The sequence below is a fragment of the Rhinolophus sinicus genome, chromosome 5 (assembly GCF_057876585.1).
Source record: "Rhinolophus sinicus isolate RSI-liver-muscle chromosome 5, RSI-T2T, whole genome shotgun sequence".
Lineage (NCBI taxonomy): Eukaryota > Metazoa > Chordata > Mammalia > Chiroptera > Rhinolophidae > Rhinolophus > Rhinolophus sinicus.
The window spans coordinates 92,734,425-92,753,914 of record NC_142505.1 but is presented as its reverse complement, the minus strand read 5'-3'; the positions used below and the strand labels follow the sequence as shown (position 1 = coordinate 92,753,914).

General features: G+C 45.4%; 1 protein-coding gene across 1 annotated transcript; it reads right to left on the bottom strand.

Moving 5' to 3' along the window:
* Positions 1 to 200: 200 nt before the first annotated feature.
* Positions 201 to 14,102, bottom strand: SAP30L (SAP30 like). The gene is made up of 4 exons (XM_019750400.3): positions 13,275 to 14,102; positions 9,329 to 9,451; positions 6,980 to 7,078; positions 201 to 5,487 (listed from the first exon to the last, which is right to left on the bottom strand). Exons 1-4 carry the CDS (start codon positions 13,470 to 13,472, stop codon positions 5,359 to 5,361), a joined length of 549 nt encoding a protein of 182 aa, XP_019605959.1. The 5' UTR covers positions 13,473 to 14,102; the 3' UTR covers positions 201 to 5,358.
* Positions 14,103 to 19,490: the final 5,388 nt, after the last annotated feature.

Here is a 19,490-nt window from a genome sequence, read left to right as displayed (position 1 = left end):
TAGAACCAGGGCCCAGACTTCTGTGACCTAAACTCACTCGGTGTGCACTGGGATTGAACGGGCAGGGAAGGAGCTAGTTCAAGGGCTTGGAGCCAGGAGGAAAGATCGGGGTCATCAGTCGCTGTAGTACACACCCAGAGGCCAAATGAGAAAGTGAAAGCACCCCAATTCCACGTGGACATTCAAAGAGAACAACAGTGTCTTGTTACTCATTCAGATCATTTATTAAGAGCGAAAGTCGGGCCATCTCATCTGTGTGATATTGCAACATGAAAAGTCACATACATTACTAAGGAGACCCCACAGAATTGAGAGCCTTTCAACAGTACAGAGCCATAGATTACAAAATTAAAATACAAATGATCCCCCAAGTTTGGCAGGAAACATGTACACTATGAGGAGGCCTGGAATGGAAGGGCACTTGCTTTTCAATAAGGCAGTTACAAAATGGAAAAAAAAAAAAAGAAATCCACCCCCCCGCCAAACACTCTGATGGGCATAACAGGTAATAGAAATATGAGACAGGGGTCCTGTACAACCCTGTCATTGGCAAAGATGTGTTCATTCAGTGACAGCAACCAAAGGGTTTGTGTTTTAAGATGCAGGCTAGATGAAGCAACTGATTGTAGACATTTCTACCTTAAGAAAAGGTCCCACCTTGCCCCAGTTTGGATCCCACCTGAAAACATCAGATCACCTTTATTCTTCCTAACCATAAACTTGGAAACAGTCTGTAATGAAACAAAAGGAATAAAAAGGCACCCCTACAGCACCATGCTTCCCAGGGCATGACTGAGAGCTCACCTGTCCTGCAGGTCAACTGCCTAGCTCAGTAACAGGGGCTGGGAGACTGCGAATCACAAGGCCACAGAACTAACTGTCTATCCGAGTCAGGGCCAACTGAATCACACACGCTCCAAGGACCACCTGAAAGGCAGGAGTCTGACCAACAGATCACAGAGCAAGGCCATTTCAAGAGACTTTAGATTCTAGGAGAACACTACATCTTCCTCTAGGACTTTGAACCCTGGTCTTAAATTATAGGCTAGTTCTGTTCACCCCTCCCATTCATTTTGCACAACTCAAATGACTGCTTTTCTAATCATTCATTCAACCTTGAGTTCTGCAGGTTGGTCTTGGGATCCTTTGCTCAGTTGCAAGGTCTTAAGAATCTGAGGGCAACTCACTTTACACTGGATTAGAGTCGTGCAAGTCAGAAAGGGAGAGGAGCACGGGACAGGTCCCAAAGGTGACAGGTTAGGCCAGGTAAGGCCTGGACCCGGGTAAGTCTTTTTTGAATTTGTTTCCCCATCTCATTCCCCTAAGAATGAATTGGACAATAGTAACTTTATAGCTTGAAAATATGGCACTTGTCTGACACTGAGAGATGTGGTTCCCCCACGTTCCTAAGCTCTGTTTTCTCAGTAAAAACAACATGTGAAGTACTTGCAGGAATCTTAATGTATAAGCCTTCAGCAGCTACGGAAACTTTAAACTCCACACAGAGCAATATTCTAAAATTTTCTAGCTAAAGTGTTTCCTAAGTGATGTGAGCATTAGCTTTTGTGGAACAAGCATGGAACTAAGGCCTCCTCTGTCTTATGTCTTGTTTGTTTGTTTGTTTTTAGCCAATAGCATCCCTGCCTCCCGACTCTCTCCATCAGCTTCAGCAAGGACCAGGCTGATGGGGTTTCCTCAGTATTCTCCAACACGGAACTGAATGCACCAATACTCAGGGGGGTGGGCAATCAGGACGCCAACATGTCTACTTGCTAGCTGCTCCTTTTCAAACAATTGCTATGCCGCAGGACAGCGCCAGTAATTGGGTCCTTGGCCAAGATGAGCAACTTGTTCCATGTGGGCAGAGACTCGGATGGAAGTTACAGAGAACGCAGAAAAAGCCAGAAGTCTACAAAGATAGAACCAGATACCCCCAGGAGGTAGTGAGTTCTCTGTCCTCAGAGGTGTTTAAGCCCAGACTGCTCAAACCCTTGGGGGATGGTTGGAGGCAGAATGTCAGCACCTATGGGGAGACTGGACTGGATGAGTTAAAAGGCCCTTTACCAACTTCTGAAGCTTGTCATTATAATGACTGAGAGCCTTCAGATGATTTCCATGAAGCAATCACTCTGGGTCGGGATAGCTTATTTCAATAGGCGAGGCCCCCAGAGTAAGCTTCCTCTCCTGACTTCTCCCTTCCTCCAGGCACTTGTCCTGTAGGATATTAACCAAAAATGCCCACATAATAAACAGCTGAAATGCCAGGGTAGGATGCAACATTCCAGCTGCAAACAATTATTAGTATCTGTTCTCTGGAAAGCTAGCAGTGAATATTTAGCTTTGACAGGAACATCCAACAGCTTAGTGACTATAACACATAAGTGAAATTCCTCCTCATTTTACAACACTGGTCTTGAATCCTTTGGTTTCAATCTTTCATAGGATTCAGTTATGATCTTTTTCATGTGCTGTTGCCAACCTAAGAGTTTGTTCGTTGAAATAAGAAGTTTGTCCATTTGTTTTTTATAAACCTTAAAATGGAGCAACATGAATGGCAGGATATTGACATTTCCATGTGATATCCTTCAGGGCATATGAGAAAACCATACCAGGCCCGAACTGAGGCAGGAACCATGCTCTTTAAGAAGGCAGTGCCAGTTCTATTTCAAATTCCAGTTATGCCCAGGAGCACCGAGAGGAAAGAAGGCAATGCTGCAATGTTACAGGTGGAGAGAAACGAAGAGTCCTTGGCAGGCGGCGTAAAAATGCAGGCAGTCAAGATGAACACTGCTTGCCCCAAACCCCACTGCTCCCTGAAGCCAGACCTAGTTGCTTTGGAGGGCCCGGCCATTTCTAACAGGCAGGCAGAAGTCTCCTGCCCACAGATCAAGCCATGGGAAACTGCAGAAGAGACTAAGGCAAGTGGTTTAGTGGTTTGATGAAAGAACAGATTTCTGCACACAAGAGAAATGTAAGTTCAGATAGCTTTGTCTTTTCTCTCACCTGATGTGTTTTCAAAGGTGGAAAAGAGACCCACAACCTCCACTTTCCAAAGGTGACTCCCTTTAGAGGAAAGACGATGTCATGGGAGTCAAGTGCGCACAGCACCTGGCTGGAGGTGGAAAGTTTCCCCAGGCTCCTCTTTGGAACAAAAGCATTCTTACAGACAGACTTGAACAGATGGATCCTAACACCATATTCTTGTATAGAATATATCTTGTACTGCTGTCTCTCTCAACTGGGAAAACAGATTTACTGTTAGAAAAATAGTGACATGACGTACACATCCATAATTTTGGTTTAAGCATCAGAAAAATACACCCTCTAACTCAGTAACATAGGGACATTTCCAGAAAGCAGGTTACCAATGAATCCCTTAACCTACAGGCCCCAGTTGCCCCCAAACTCCAGCCTGATGAGAAAACACACCCCCCTGACAAAGGGAACTTCGTGTCTGATGCCTTCAAAGCCTTTCTATTTTCTAATTCAGCTTCTCAGGGAAAAAAACTAGATAATCCACACACCTTTGAGCCGTCTTGCTGCTTACATATACATCAACATCAGCTATAAGTAGTGAGAAACCTTTAAATACATCAGGATCTGAATGACTAAACATTCAGCACCCTGACATGCCATCCACAGCCAGGTGTATTAAAATAAGACCCCCTCGTAGCCTAGAGTATGTTCTATGTACATTCATCTACACATGTGTAAAAAAGATGCAATCTGCTAGACATGCATTTTGAACACCGGCGAAAGCTGTGTTGCAATGGAACACACTGCGTTTTAGTGAGAGTGGTGACCCTGTCCCCAAGCCACAGAAAGCAGGGCACTCTGCTCCACAGACATGAATCCACCACCTTGCTCAGTGCAGATTTTCGTTCTGACTTCTCTGTGTTGATGCTCAGATTAAGCCATGTAGGAGACATTAAAACTCTGCCCAAGGCCAGGCTGTCCACGGCTCCTTTTAGTATTTAAGGCTTAAGAACTCAGAATTAAAACTGAGTAAGAAAATGATACTTTTGACCACAGTATATGTCAAGAGGGTCAGAAATTAGCATTCCAAATCCTTTCCTTCTCTTTTTCTCCCATTTCTTACCCAACACCCTCTGCCCCCGAACACATTGATTAGAAAAATTTGGAAAAGTAGACTTTTGGATATAAAGCTTTGTTTTCAAAGGATGCTTTGGCTGTGATATAATTAGATCGAGGAAACGGAGTTTTTGAATGTAAAAATATCAGGTAATTATTAATACTTAAAAAGAAAATCACGTTAGCAATCTTTCCCCCTAAAAAGGAGGCAAATTGCTCTCAAAAACGAGCATCAGATGGCACTGACCTTTGTTGCTCAAAACCATGATTTGCTGCTGATCTTGGAGCCCAGGGTATCAAGGCCCATCACACTTTCTACCCCAGAGCTGGACTGCTGAGCAGGAGTCACATGGCCCTTGGCAGCTTCCTTGGTGGTTGTGAACTATGGATTAGTACTTCTGAAAACATGAGCTCCAAACCACTGAGTATCTCTGTTTGCCAAAGAATTGATGGCCCAGGAGAATGGCTGAAGTCATAGCGCATAACTTCACCACAAAGAATGAAGCACAGAGGGGTGTGCAAAGGGCTGCTTCTTACAGGTCGCATCCATGTTTCTGGAACCTCCACAAAGACAGCTTGGCACATGCGATTGCCCTGAATCCTCATTGGATCTGAAACCTTTTGTTGTGTATCAGGATTTCCTCCACACTCTAGAATTTAAGTGGCGGACCACAGACATGGCAGAGGTCTCGTTAACTAGAGGTGTGAAGCAGATGTTACAAGGCTGGCACGGTTAGTCACAGCCCAATTAGCCAACAGATACTGACTGAATGCCTACTGTGTGTAAGGCGCAGGGCCAGTGAAGGGGACCAGGGTCAAACTGATTTTCTGATAAATGACAAAGCTTTTTAGGAGGCGGGGCACTACGTCCCCAGCACACTTGGGTGTGCTCATGCACCTCCCCCATCAGCTGTACCCTGCTGCTATTCCAGGGTGACATCTCACACGTGGCAGTGTGGGATTATAAGGTGACCACCAAAATATTTGTTATCCCACACTTCCAGAAGAACTGACTTGATGTTTTCTTAAATGCTGCAATACATAGTTTTCTTTAATTCTTTTTATGATCTTGTTTTTTCAGCCCAGTAGTTGCCTTAAAAGAAAGTCTTTGTATACACATGCTGAATCAGGAGAATATAATCCTCCTGACCAAAGAGATTTACAGTATTTATCATTCAAACTTTTTTATTTACAATAAAACTTAAAAGTCTCTATGGGCTTAAATGTAGCAGATATCACCTGTGCATTAGGCCTTCTACTTCATCTTCACTCAAGCTGCTTGCCACCCTCGGATTTCTGGTCCAGTCTACTCTTGTTACTCTTCACCATGTAGATGAAGTAGGCAAGGGTCTCTTTTTCGTTCACAGGTATGTTCCTGAAGTGTCGACTGACAGTCTACATGGGGGAAAAAAACGGAACAACATGCATAAATCAGGGCCACAGATTCTAAATTGGGCAAAAGAGGAAGTAGGAAGCTGTTGCCAGAGACATGCAGGGATTATGACCACTGCTGAAGTCCCTGCCATGGTAAGAGCTCAGACTGTTCTTACATTCCCTGGGATCTAGGTGGTTTGCTTTCCAGGCTTCCAAAAGCAGGACTTTAACCCACAACACCTCCAGAAGGTGCAGTTCTATTTTAGTGGCAGCCAGCTGTCCATCATGCCCTGATCTCAAGGTTATCCCAATGGAGGCAGAGACTGGGGCTGCTCTGGTGGCCAGCTCTCAGGCCCCAGAACTGGGTGAAAAAGTGTCTTTTTAGAAATTATGGCAAATGGATAGCCAATCAAACATATAAGTATGTGACCCAAGAATTCATCTTGAAAGACATCAGATTTGAAGAAAAATTCACCATTCACTCTGTATTCCTGATAACTTTGCTTCATTCTATAAGTACTAAGAACGCATGTCACCTCTTGCCCCAGCTCATCCTGTCCCTTCCACCAGGGGTGAATACTGGCAAATGGGTAATGTCATCTTAAAGTGGGAAAGGCTTATGTACTCGTAAGTTTTAACTGGATACTGGTGAAGGAGTTTAAGAAAAAATAATAGCTCAGCAAGAAATCTCTAAAGGAAAGACCAAAAATCAGTGGGGTTGTGAGCCTTTAAGGAAATCTCTGGATGGACTGAGTGACCAGGACAGATAAAAAGAGTCAGAGAATTAGAACTACAGAGTGGTTATTTCTGGATGGTAGGATTGTATTTTTCTTTTCTCCATTTCCCAAATTTTCTATAATCGGCAGAAAAACACGTTAAGAAAAGAAGGATGAGCGAGTACCCATACAAATGCCAACAGGACAGAAGTATCCAGCCAGGTGGTCAGTATATTAAAATAATGGCCAATGGAGCAATTCCCCACCTCCAAACTGTGTTAAGAACTCAGGGCAGGAGAAAACGTTCTTGGGCTCCATTCAGTATAATAAATACCTCCATTACCAACATGAGAGTAGAAGAAATCAAGGGAAAAAAACCCAAAGAAAGAAAAGTATCTCTTACAAAGGTTTTTGATATGATTAGTCTGACACGTACTATGAAGAAAGGAACATATCTATAAAGAATCGTGCAAAACAAGATTTAAATAAATGAACAAATAACAGAGTCTAATTAGGAGTTCTGAAACTCTGGGCTCAATTCTGCTACCAGCACACTGTGTGATTTTAAGCAAGTCCTTCCCTCTTCCTGTGCCACGGTTTATTTTATGGAAACAGAGCCTTCCCAGGTCTAAAGCTGAGGGATTCTTAACTGTGCGACAGAGGAAACAGAGAGCTGCTTCCAGGCCTCTGAAGGGGATTGTGATCGACAGGCACACACAGCAATAGGGAGAATCAAGGTCACCATCAGAAGCCCAATGCTGGCTCTCTCTTTTCTGAATGCAATTTCGTCTACCTACTTCTGCTAACTGGGCCTTATTGAAGCCTGGTCTGGTCTGCAATTTGTAGTGTCGTTTATAACGTCGTAGAGTGTTCACCTGCAGCTGGAACAGATCAACCTGGAGAGAAGAGGAGAAACACATTATCCATCAGCTGACCAGCCATGACTCACCGAGAACCCACCATGTGCCTCGCACTATACTAGGTAGGGGTGGGGATGGAGAGGACTACAAAGAAGTCTTAGAAATGGTCCACTGAGGACTACTAACTGGCTGGGAGGACAAAAATAACAGTGGACAAAGAGTCCTGGCTGGGGAGGGGTGGTCCCAGAAGGCTAATGGAGGCAGTGAAGGAGGCGAAGGAGAGGCAGGGTTTAGAAAGGCAGTGAGACACAGAGAAACGATAGGGAATAAGGGAGAAGATCAGATGCAAAGAAAGCCAGGAGATGAATAAGTGGGTGAGGGGGTCGGAGGTTGTCCTGACGGATTTCACAGGTGAGGCTGGATGGTAGCATGTCTGGAAGAGCAGAAGGAGCTATCACAGGTGGTAGAAGGTGAGGTTCCAGGAAGATGGAGCTAGCGGTTTGTAGGGACAAGTGATGGGGAGGGGGGCAGAAGGAGATGCTGTAGTGATGAACCAGAGGTGACATGATGAAGTGGAGCTTTGAGGGGTGACGATGCTAGAAGGGAACACCAAGCATGGAGAGCAAAGGTAAAACCAGACAGACATCCTGGAGGGAGATGGGCCAGAGTTTGGCAGCAGACTGGACAGAGGGGTGTGAAACACAGTGGGAAGTGCTGTTCTTCTCAAATAGTTCTTTCCTAGGCTCAGCCTTAGGGATTAGAATCTGTAGCAACCCTCCAGGGAAAGCTCAAAAGCTACTGTGACAAGTGTACAAATCCAGTTAGGGCTGGGGTTTCTGCAGATGACTGGACATAAGAGGGGAAAGGACCCCTCCCTTTTTCTTCTAACACAGGAAGAGAGGAAAGCTGCACAGTCATGAAACATTGAAGGCCCAGAAAGTTGGGCTGCTTTTACCTGCCTCTAAAAGAGATGTTCTTGCTTCAGGCAGGTGGAGAGCACTTAAAAACAAAATGAATGATCAATATGAGGGACCAAAGTCCTTCATTCTTCTTAAAACATTCCTCAAACCTTTTCCTTTCTTTCTTTCTTTACTGTTTTTTCGTGAGAGGGGGGCTGCATTTAGAAATTGAATATATACATTTCTTTATAAAATAATAATAACGCTAAAGGCAATATAAAGATACATTAACCAATGCTAGAAAAGGGGACACGGGGTGGGGGTGGGGGGCGCAGAGGGAAAGGATCGTATTTTCAAAGGTTTCCTCCACATCTGCAGACAAAGGCCCACCTACTCTTTCTATTCCTACAATCGTTTTCACTTTGAGTGCTAACAAGCAGGCAGTTGCCTTATGAAATATTCATGTGTCAAATACTCAGTGTATTCTATAAACAGTTCTTCTTTGCTGAGTCTTAAGTGAAAACAATTTAAATAGAAAGGAACCAATATTCCTTCCTGGACCTTGCTTAATAGACACTGGCATTTTGATGAAAGGCGGCCTTCTGCTTTGAGACCCTAGGTCTTGTGGTCTGGTGTCGTGGTTCTCAACATGGGACAATTTTGCCCCTCAGAGAACACCTGGCATGTGTGGAGACATTTTTTTGATTGTCACGACTTGGGGTGGCATGACTGGCATCTAGTGGGTTGGATCCAGGGATGCTGCTAAACATCCTACAATACGCAGGACAGCAGCCAGAACTCAAAGTCATCTGGCCCCAAAGGCCAGTAGTGCCAGGGTTGAGAACTCCTGGTCCAGTAACACTGACTTTGGAATGGATCCTTGGGAACAAGCCTGAACTAGGAACGAGACAGTGATAGAAAATCAGAGCTGGTATGAACTGACAACTTACACCTTCATTTTGCAGACCAGAAAACAGGGGAAGTGACTTCCCCCAAACCATACAAACTCCATCTCAAACTTCAAAGACAAAAACAAAGTTTTAAACAATTTGACATTGTGATTGTATTTAAGTATTTGTTAGGGTTATTCTTACAGAAAGGCTGCATGGACTACTGAAAAGGGAACTGGACTGGAGCCCCCCAAGCCGTATATGTGACGTTGGGTCTCTGTGTTTGTCTGTACAATGGTGGGGCAGTCAGACCAGTTGATTTCTAAGCTTTCAGCTCTCAGATTTGGTATTACTCTTATTTTGTAATTCACTTTTCAAATAAACAGCCAAACAAAGGGACTGAAATGACTTCTTAGCACAAAACGCAGGCCGGAGGTAAGGATCAGATTAGAATCCGCTCTCCCAGCTTTCTTGAGCTGATTTTTGTGGACAGTTACCTCAGGAATGTCAGTGTCGTGCTCAGGAGAATCTCCACCATCGTCACTTGTCTTCCTCTTCCTTTTATTTCGTACACTCTGGATGAAATTTTTGTGGAAATCGCAGATATACAGGTGCCTGACCTGATGGGAAGCAAATTAAAGTCAGAGTTGTCATTTCCATGGACACAGCTACAGGTATCTGTCAAGTGAATGGGCCCCTCTCCTTTACAAGGCACTGGGGACAGAGGGGAGAACTGAGTGCGAGCCGCCATTTCCAGACGTTTGCCACTGAGTTGCAGAGCACGACACCCACAAGACAACACGAACGTCTCACTGAACACCAAGTCCCCACGGAAAGACAACAGTCTGGATTCAGTGGAGACAGGGTAGAGGTCACTGACTAGACAGGAGGATTTGTAGGTAGACAGGAAGCATTCCAGAGGGAGGACGACAGAAGGTGTGAGTAGGAGGCCCAGGGTGGACAGTGTCTGGTGGAGGCGACTAACCAGGCAGGAACATAAGGAGAAATTTGGGTGGTGGTAGGGTGTGGGGTCCATATCAGAACAGCTTTGACCTTGACTTTCCTTTAGATAAGATAGAGCCCCCCAAGGCTTTTGAAGCAAGGAGTGACATGACATTTTCAGACATGTAGGAGTTAGGAACTTACAGTGGGCTGGAATGCATTGCCCCAGGAAGGAGAAAAGCAGGAAATGGTCTGTGGTAATGCTAGACAGGACACACTATTTTTAAATTGACAAAAGGTAGTATCGTAGGATGACAACTCTCTGAAATATTTTATTTCTGTGTATCATGTTCTAATTCTTGCATTACCTCACATCTGATCCACAAAGAGAATTGAAGAGAGATATACAAGTTCTCACAAGGTGGAACCACCGAGAAGAACCTGGATACTAGGCCTGATTTTCTTATAGGTTGGAGGCAGTGACAGCAGCTGAGACTGAAGAATACGTTTTTATTTGAGAATGTCGGTATCAGGGTTGGCTGGAGGAACCAACTGAACAACTTACAGAAACTGAATGCCTATGTAAATTACATGGGGCTGTTGTCACCGAAACAGATGTTGCACCTCTGTTCTCGAGAGATTTCTGAATTTGACTTTATTCCTTAAATTCTTAAAGATGAAAGCAGGCTGATAGGAAACGAGCATCAATTATGTCAGGCCTTTTCATGGAGAAAGTAATGAAAACTGCTTTTTATCGGAAGAATTATCACTCTCATGTGGCTGGATGAGTGAGTTGTTTTTACACTGTGGTGCTGGTGTCTTATGGACAGCAAGAACTCAGTAAATGCTGTGGTGTCCACATTGGCATACCTTGGATCTAAAAGTAGCTTAGGCCAGTAAAAGTCACCATTTACATATGTTACAAATTGGGACAGCTTTGCCAGATTCAACTCTGCCAAAGGACTTTCAGACATAGCATGTGTCACTATCTCAAAGAATCCCACTGAGTTGATATATATACTACGAACATACTTTTATCAGGGAAGAGAGCACACTCACAGCACGCGCTACTTCCCTGACAGGAAGCTGGTCCTCACGTTAGCCAGTTCCACATGTAAACTCTGAGAGATTAAACGGCTCCTCAAATTCAGTAACAAATTTGGTAGGAGAACAGGCAAAAGAGGTGATTTCCTAAAGCTGTGACTGGGAGATTTCAGTTCAGGACATTAGAATGATGGAATTCTAAACGGAAGAGAACTTAGCAATCACCTCCCTGGCCCCCATTGCATTTTCTAGAGGGATTAAACTGAAGCTACCCAGAGTCGGGAAATGACCTAGCCAAGGTCACCCAAGCCTTCTAACCCTTGGCACGTCCTTTCTTCCCTTGACATTTGTCTTCTATTCTCAACTTACACTTTTCTCCAGAAAAAAGCTGAAATATGTTCCATTGGAGGGACGTGTTATCTTAATAAATCACAGAACACTGCCAATGTCTACACAATATGAGGTAAACTGCCTCAGTTGGATTTTTGGTGCTATTATTTAAAAAGCTTCCCTGCTAGACCCTCTTACGAGACATACCGTCATTTCTACCTAACCATTTTCAAGTACATACTGGTTTTCAGACATTTCAGAGCTCAGTGGCCTTTGGGAGGGGAGGAGGAAGGAGGGTGGTAGCAAAGGCTCTAGTGTTTATTTTTCCTGTTTCATTTTCTACAACAGCTAAAAATTCTTGTAACACAGCATTTACTTAGAATTGAATTCCTGCCCAAGCCTGTGAGAATGAAATAGAATCCCTTTCAGAAAAAATGGCTCTACACCACCACCTTGAAACAAATTGTGAGTGATTCCACCTCGAAACCCTACTCCTTCAGAAGCATTACCTTTGGGGAAGGCTAGTGCCAGGCTTAGGCTGTCTCTCTTCTACACAGTGTGTGTGAAACAATCAACACAGCTCAACACAGGTTTTCTAGTGGGGTCACTAGGGAAATGGAGCCCCAACAGCAGCAGCACAGTCGTTCAGATGTGATGACATCCAAGGGTTTAAAAGAACTGGACATTTCTTTTTTTTAAGGACTGAATAATATTATTATTGTAAGCTGCTCAAGTAAAGGCTCCCAACAACCTACACAGAAGGTGGGCAATGTTTTGAAGAGGATGAATTCACTGCTGTCTTAGAATTAAGCATTTCACTTCAACATATGTCCCATCTGGACCACCTCAGTGTCTAGCCAGTTTGCTTTCAGATAAATTCCATCCATTCATTCATTGATACGAGATTTGTAGTAAGAGAGCCCCAACTACTTAAAAATAGCATCTTTCAAGAGTTGCAAGTGTATTATAATCAACTTTAAAAAAAATTGGGGATGGGAGGGAAGAGCCTGGAAGAAAGGGCAAGGAAGAGTTTTAATTTATTAAAGACTTAATAAAGTTTATGTATGAGGCTTGGAAATTAGATAGTGGGTTTAAGAAATTAACCAGACGTTTAGGTGCTGTGTGACTTTGGCACTGTCCCTCCCTAGCTGGGCTTCAGTTTCAACCGTAAACTCGTTTAAGTGGAAAAGCGGGACTCCTTTCAGTTTAACAATCAGTTTCTGATTTCCCCCAACAGTGGAGAGATTTTCTAAAAGATAATGGATGTTAACCACCTAAGCTCTTAGCTGGTCTATCTGAATATTCAACACCCCCTTAATTCATTTCCAGTTCCTAATTGTGAGGCAGGCACTTAAAGCGTGCAGCAACAGATGTCAAAAGTAAAAAGTTCTCAATTGGTTGACAATAGGCACATCTTTAGAATTGTTAACTACAAGAGGTGAAATCACACAGGAAAAGTTTTCCTATAGGTAGGCACGAAACACAGGGCAAGTCTATCCATTTTAACACCCCCCCCCAACTCCCACGCATTTCTACGGAAGCTACCCCTTGATTTTCTTCCTTCCAGCATCTTCGACTGCAAGAACCATCTCCCAAGACCTGGTCTTGGCCTGATTTCTGCCACATCCTTGAAAATCCCATTTCCTCACAGCTGCCTGCGAAGCAGAGAGCTCCGGGATCCTCTGCAGAAGCCGAGGCCGCGGGCAGCCAGGGAAGTAACTGCCACCTTGCCTTTTCTGAAGGAATAACAGGGTTCCGTGGAGGAGAAGTTGGAGAAGTGTCGGGTCCCTTCACCACTCCTCCCCAATACTTGCTTCTTCGCAGGCCAACACAATGAACCCCTTCTCCCTGCTTCAATACCTAAACCAATAAAACGAGCTAAAAACTGTTGTCAATCTTCCTAGGCAGGAAGCCTCCTCGGAGTCCCCTGCCCAAACCTCCCGGATTTGGGCAGAATCCTAGAGAGAGCACGTCAGCGCTGAAGCGGCCTTAGAAACCCCGAGTCCAACTACTCAGTTAGCAGATAAAGGGTGGCGAGGCCCAGGGCGGGGAGGGCCCCGGAGTCCCGCGGGTAGTCCGAGGGCAGCCGCAGGGAGCCCAGTGGGGGCCGCGGGGGCGGGCACTCACGCTCTTGTCGATGTCCAGCTTGAGTTTCTTCTGTGAGATGCTCTTCTGGACCCTCTTGCTGAAGGAGGCGTTGCCCGCGGGCCGGACGCAGCGCTCGCCGTCCTCGATGAGGCAGCAGCTCTGGCCGTAGCCCGGGGCAGCGGCCGGGGCGGCAGGGGGCCCTTCGCGGCTGTCCTCCTCGGTGCTAAAGCCGTTCATCTCCCCGCCCCGGGCCAGCCCCTCGGGAAGAGGTCACCTGTAGGCCACTCCGCGGCCGTACTCCCCGCGGGGCAGGTCGCTGAGACCCCCAGACCCGAGGGTCCCAGAGTCCGTCTCCAGACAAGGCACTGCACTGCCCCGCGCCCGGGAGGGCCCGCTCCGCTCCGCCACGCTCCGGCTCCTTTGGCTCCGGCTCCTTTGGCTCCGGCCCCGCGTCTCTGGAAAGCCCCTTCCTCCCCGCTCGAGGCCCCGGGGTTGACTCCAGCGGCTCGCAGGGCCCCGCCGGGGGTCACCCGGAGGCGCCTTCTGCCGGGGGCCCAGAACCGTTACCCTTCGGCAGGGGCGTCCGGGAGGGCGTCCCTGGAAGCGGCGGCTCCCCGGGGACTTCAGGCCGGGGTTGCCAGAGGGTTTCGAGGGCCCCCGCTGGCTCCCGCCTTCTTTCGGCTGCTGGGCAAACTCGCCGCCGGGCAGCTCCCTCGGGGTGGCGCGGCCTCCCCGCGCGGGGCCCGGCCTCGAACCCGCGGCGCCCGGGCCCCGCGGAGTGTCCGGCCCGCCCCACCCCTGCAGCCCCTCGGCTGCGCCAGGAGTCCCGCGGCAGCCCCTGGGCCGCCCGGCCGCCGCCCGCCCAGTGCTCCACACCACAACAGTTCGCTGCCCCCGCCCTCCGAGGGACAGCGGAAGTCCCGCCTCCGTGCACCTATTGGCCGCATTTACTCTCTGGGCGGGGTCGCCGCCGCCGCTGGCGTTCCCCATTGGGCCCCATCGCCGCCATTCCCCGGCGCCTGGCTACTTCCTGGACTCTGCTGGGATGGGTTCAAAGTAGAGAAAGTGGAAGAAGGAAGAGTTCCCAGGTTGAAGGAGGGGAACCGGGCTGCACTCTCCCTGCCCGGGGAGAGATGGTGACCCGGGGCCTGGCTGCAAGGAAGGCCAGACTCCGGGAACAGAGGATCATATTCGGGACAGACAGAAGTACAGACATGGGCGGGGGCGCAGAGCGACTGACATGGGGAGGGACATATTTGGGGGGGTTGGCTAAAGGGGATAGAGGTACTGTCGTGAGAGACAGACCAGGTAAAACGGAAGGACAAGGACCAAAGGACCTGCAGACGTGGGAGGCAGGGTAGGTGAAGCAGGACAGAAAGCCAGTCATGGCGGGAAAGACAGAGGACAACCCCATGTATATATGTGGAAAGATGTAGAGAGGAGATGATGGGAGTTTGATGGCGAGTCTTGCAAGGTAGTTGGATGCTTGAGGGTGGCGGAGACCCCAGACTGGAGACTGGGACTGGCTTGGACCCTGCGGAAAGAGGAGGGAGGGAAGGAGACCCCCAGGGACTTGGGTGACCCCTCCGCTGAGAAGCAGCAGACGGAATAAGGTCTGAAGGGTGAACTACCGTAGGTGAACCGCGGGGACAGAAGAGGTGCTGCGGAGGAGAGGGAAAAAAGGCTGGGGCTGGAGGACCAAGGGCCGATCTCGGTTTGCAGAGCCTGGAAGGGCTTGCGGTGTGTTGGGCCCTCCCTGGAACTCTGGTGCGCTGTTAAGCTGTAGCTTCTGTTGCTTTAAGCCTCCCCATCCACCCGCGAGGTGACCTTGCCCTGCCAAGCCCCTGAGCTTGGGGTTCAACGCCTAGGACGTCACACACACTCAGAAAGTCTGACAGAGAAATCCTCTGGTCTAGCACACTTATTCAGGGCACCTCTCCACTGGGCAGCTTGGGGACAAATGAGGGCCAAAGTCCCCCAAGGGACCAGCCCAGGGTCATGAGGTCATGCAATCATTTAGGGCTGGGTAGCATTTTTCTTGAGGGGAGGGGCATGGACAGGTCAGGGAGTGTTAGGTGAGCACAGGTACCAATTTTGATAGGACTAGGTGGCATTCAAGAGAGACTTCTGGTTTGTGTCCTGTTGGAAAAGGGCAAGCTACCAGTTTCCATGTTTAGAAGCAGATGTTCTGTGATCTTAAATTTTCCTCAGTGGCTTTAAACGTATTTGCACCCTCTAGCCTAGTAATTTCACATGTGTGACAGCCATTTTAGGAAACTGACCTACTAGAAAAAGTTTTGAACACAATGTTCATTATGGGATTATTTATAATAGAAAAATAACCTTAAACATCCACAAGGGAAGTGGTTAAATAAACTAACATCTTCAGAATGAGATGTTTTGCAGTCACTTGTGATGTTTTCAACTTTTAAAGTAGTTTCAATATCAATATAAACATTTTCTATATATAATAATCCAGTACTGACTCTTCAACAAAGAGTTGATGAGTTGGAGAAATGCTTTATTTATATTAAATTAAAAATGCAGGGTATAAAATTACATATGAGATATGATGTATGTACATCTATGTTTTAAAAAATAAGAAAAAAGAAAAACTGTTTGTACATAAGAAATACACCAAAGTACTAACAGTAGTTATTTCTGGGGAGCAGAAATATGGTTGATATTTTTCTCCTTTTGTTCTACCTTTGCATTTTCTCCAATATTTATTGCTTTTAAATAGGAAAAAATAGAATAAAAATTAATGGAAAAAAGGCACAGTTTAATAGCATTCCTTCTTCAGAGTTCATATATTCAAAAGTAAATTATTGAGCATATTGTGTATACTCATTTCAGGGTTGGCCACAGGAGGAGGATGAAACATAATCCTTGCCTTAAAAGAGAATATCTTCCGGCAGGGAAGCTGAGACATACACAGAAAACAGCTGGGTATCTGTACGAGGCAGTGTGGGATGTTGGTTCCAAAGTTGAATGGCATGGATAAGAGCTCTACATTTCCCACATAAATTTCGTACTTATTTTTTTCAAACAACATTTGCGTCCAGCATCAGGTTATTGCACTACACACAGCTTCTTTAGTACCAGCTTCCCCTGGTACCACTCCTGGGGCAGACAGGGGGTGGGGTGGGGGCAGGAGGCCTGTTCCTCAGGAACTATGTCGTAGCCCCGGGGGTACTGGCTGCTCTATCCATTTGCTATACCTGTATTCTTTAGAGTTCTCTTCTCACTAGGCAATGCCTTGTTACTACAGTCCCGTTATGGTTAATACATCTTTATATTAATCTTTTCCTATTCAAATTATTGTGTGGTTTCTATCTTTTCATTGGTACCAAACTGATACCCCCAGCATCTATATATTTTTTGGGGGAGCAGGGACGCATGCTTTTAATCTATGCTTTATGGACAATTTTGTAGTCTTCAAGGAATGCTTTATCATAAGCTTTCCCCAGGTTATTATGTAGCTTGGTTCCAAACAACAATATTTGGAAAAAATTCTGATCCCTTTGCTGGGGGAATAAGTCTATAACTCCAGAAAGGAAACAGACATTCAGATAATGAAGAAATGAATACAGGAGAGAAGCTTCTGTGACCCTTGTTCTGCTTTGTGTTGGATTCAAGATTCTTGAAATAGCCAAGAGAATTTGATTTGCTACATTTAGAAGTGTAGGTGATTAATTTACAACAATGGCTTAAATGTTTAGAGAGATCTTCCTTTTTAGATTTGTAAGTCTGCCCTGTTAGGCATTTAAAGTGTTTGAGAAAATCAGGTACATTGAATTTGTAACTGTAGTCTGAAATGTTGAAGGAAATTTGATTAATTAATGCTGCAAATCTCAAATGTTTAAGGAGGATCGAATCTACTAACTTCAGAATTAATTCAACAGTCATCAAAGAACAAGTGATTATTCTTATTTTTATGTGAAAAATTACTAGATTTATAATGGAATAGTAAGATTTATAAATTGAATTTAAAACCTTAAAGAAAAGCTAGGTTTTAAAATGGGCATCTTGAGTCAGCAACTGTAACATTCTTTTCTATACCCCAACCTACCCCCAGATGTTTAAAGTTGCAGGTCTATAACTCCTAACTTTATAGTCTAACGGAGACCTCTCCTCTCAGCTCCAGATAGCAACATGTAGCTCTTTGCTTGGAATGCTCTTGAGGCACTGCTGACCAACATGAACAAGTTAAAACCTTCTCTGACACCTGAATCCATAAACTGCGCAACATGTATCACCTTTACGTCTCCCTTCCTCTCACCATACTCCGAGTCAACTCTGAAGCACTTCCTTCCACTTCCATTAGATACTCAGAATCTGCCCTGTCTCATTTCCTGCGGCCAGCAGCCCAGCCCAGGCCATCATTGTCCTTTGCCTGAAATGCTTCATTGGCCTCCGAGCTGGTCCCTAGGGAGCATCTACACAAACCAGACCATGCTACACCCCCCCCCTTAAGGCCCCTCGCCAGCTTCCCCGTGTATTCTAACATCTCTCTGCCTCTGTCATCCTTCCTGAAGTTCTTCACATAAGCTAAGCTTCTTCCTGCCTCGAGGTCTTTGCACTTGCAGCTCCCCCTGCCTGGAATGCCCGTCGGCCTGTTCCTCCTATGCCTAGCTCCATCCTTCACGTCTTAATATAAATGTCACCTCCCCCAGACAAGCTCCCCGACCCCTGCCCCTCACTAGTCTCTATTCAGTGTCTTTTTTTTTAAACTAGCATTCATCGTAATGCTTTCTATTTCATTATTATTTTTGTTGTGTGGCTGTCTCTCCCATGACAATGGAAACTCCAATAAGGCAGGGACCACGTCTGTCCTGTTTGCTGCTATAGCTCCAGCTCATACAACACTAGTTCTCCGAGTCTGGTGGCTAACCAAGTAGGGACGCTAAACATGTTTGTCAGTAATTAATTTAAATATACCCAAGTATATCAAGATTAAGTTAAAAAAAGATACAAGGCAGTATGTAGAGTGTAAATTCCATTTGCGTTTCTTACAAATTTTGTACACACCTACTGGGGACACATGAGAAACTAGTACTTGTGGTTGCTTTTATGGTGGGGACTGCACATCAAAGAAGGGAAGGTAGTGAGAATTTGAATTTTATGACCTTGTTTCCTATTTGGATATTTTACTATATGCCTGTATTTTCTCTTATAATAATAAGCAGGGAATGTGGAATACCAAAAATGTAGGAAGAATCTCAGAATAAAGGAGTCATTTAAGTGGAATAAATTTAGCTTTACAAAAAGCCTACAACATTGTCCTTATTTTCCCCCTTCCACTGAGGACCCGTGAGAGTTTCCTCTGGCTCTGACCCTAGTCTGCAGCCTGGCACTTAACAGGCACTGTAGCTATTAGCACTGTGGATAAGAGCAAAAGCTCTGGACTCAAGCACTTGGTTTGAATCCCAGCTCTGCCACTTTACTAGCTATAGGATCATTCACAGCTTTCTTAACTGTATGAACCTCAGTTTTCTTCATCTGTAAAATGGGACAATATTACTTCTCTTATAGGCCTCTGATGAGTATCCAATGTGATCATGTAAAGTACTTAGCACAGTTGTCTTGCACAAAGTAAGTGCTCACTAAGTGGTAGTTATTTCATCCATTATATGCTGACACCCTAAACTTCCTACTGTTTAGATTTCTGCATGTGAGGGAAGAAGACATCCTATCGCAACACGGCAGGATGGTCCTGTTTATCTGCCAGTTGTTCAGTTTCCACACAGACAGTCTCCACATCCATCTGCACAGCCAAGATTGGGAAGGTGCTTTATTATTTTATTGCATCTTAACCTTATAAAATTGTATGAACAAATAATGGAAATACCAATAGTAGTGGTAAGAAGTATGTGCCTATCAATTAAGTGAAAAGACAATCTACAGAATGGGAGAAAATGTTTGCAAGTCATATCTGATAAGGGACTTGTATTCAGAATATATAAGGAAATCTTATAATTCAATAATAAAAAGACATAGCCAATTAAAAAGTGGACAAAGAGTTTGATAGACATTTTTTCCACAAATGTGCAACAAGCACATGAAAAGGTGCTGTGTACCACTAATCATTAGGGAAATGCATATCAATACCACGGTGAGATATTACTTCATTCCTAGGAGGGCTATACTCAGTAAGACAGAATAGCAAGCATAGGCAAGGATGTGGAGAAATGGAAACCGCAGAGTGCTGGTAGGAATGCAAAAATGGTGCAGCCACTTTGGAAAACAGTTTAG

Excerpts from the sequence above, each read along its gene's own strand:
- SAP30L (XM_019750400.3), bottom strand. The coding sequence starts at position 13,472 with ATGAACGGCTTTAGCACCGAGGAGGACAGCCGCGAAGGGCCCCCTGCC. Across the intron at positions 9,452-13,274 it reads AGCTGGACATCGACAAGAGC|GTCAGGCACCTGTATATCTG; the intron begins GTGAGTGCCCGC and ends GCTTCCCATCAG. Across the intron at positions 5,488-6,979 it reads ATAAGGCCCAGTTAGCAGAA|ACTGTCAGTCGACACTTCAG; the intron begins GTAGGTAGACGA and ends TCCCCCATGTAG.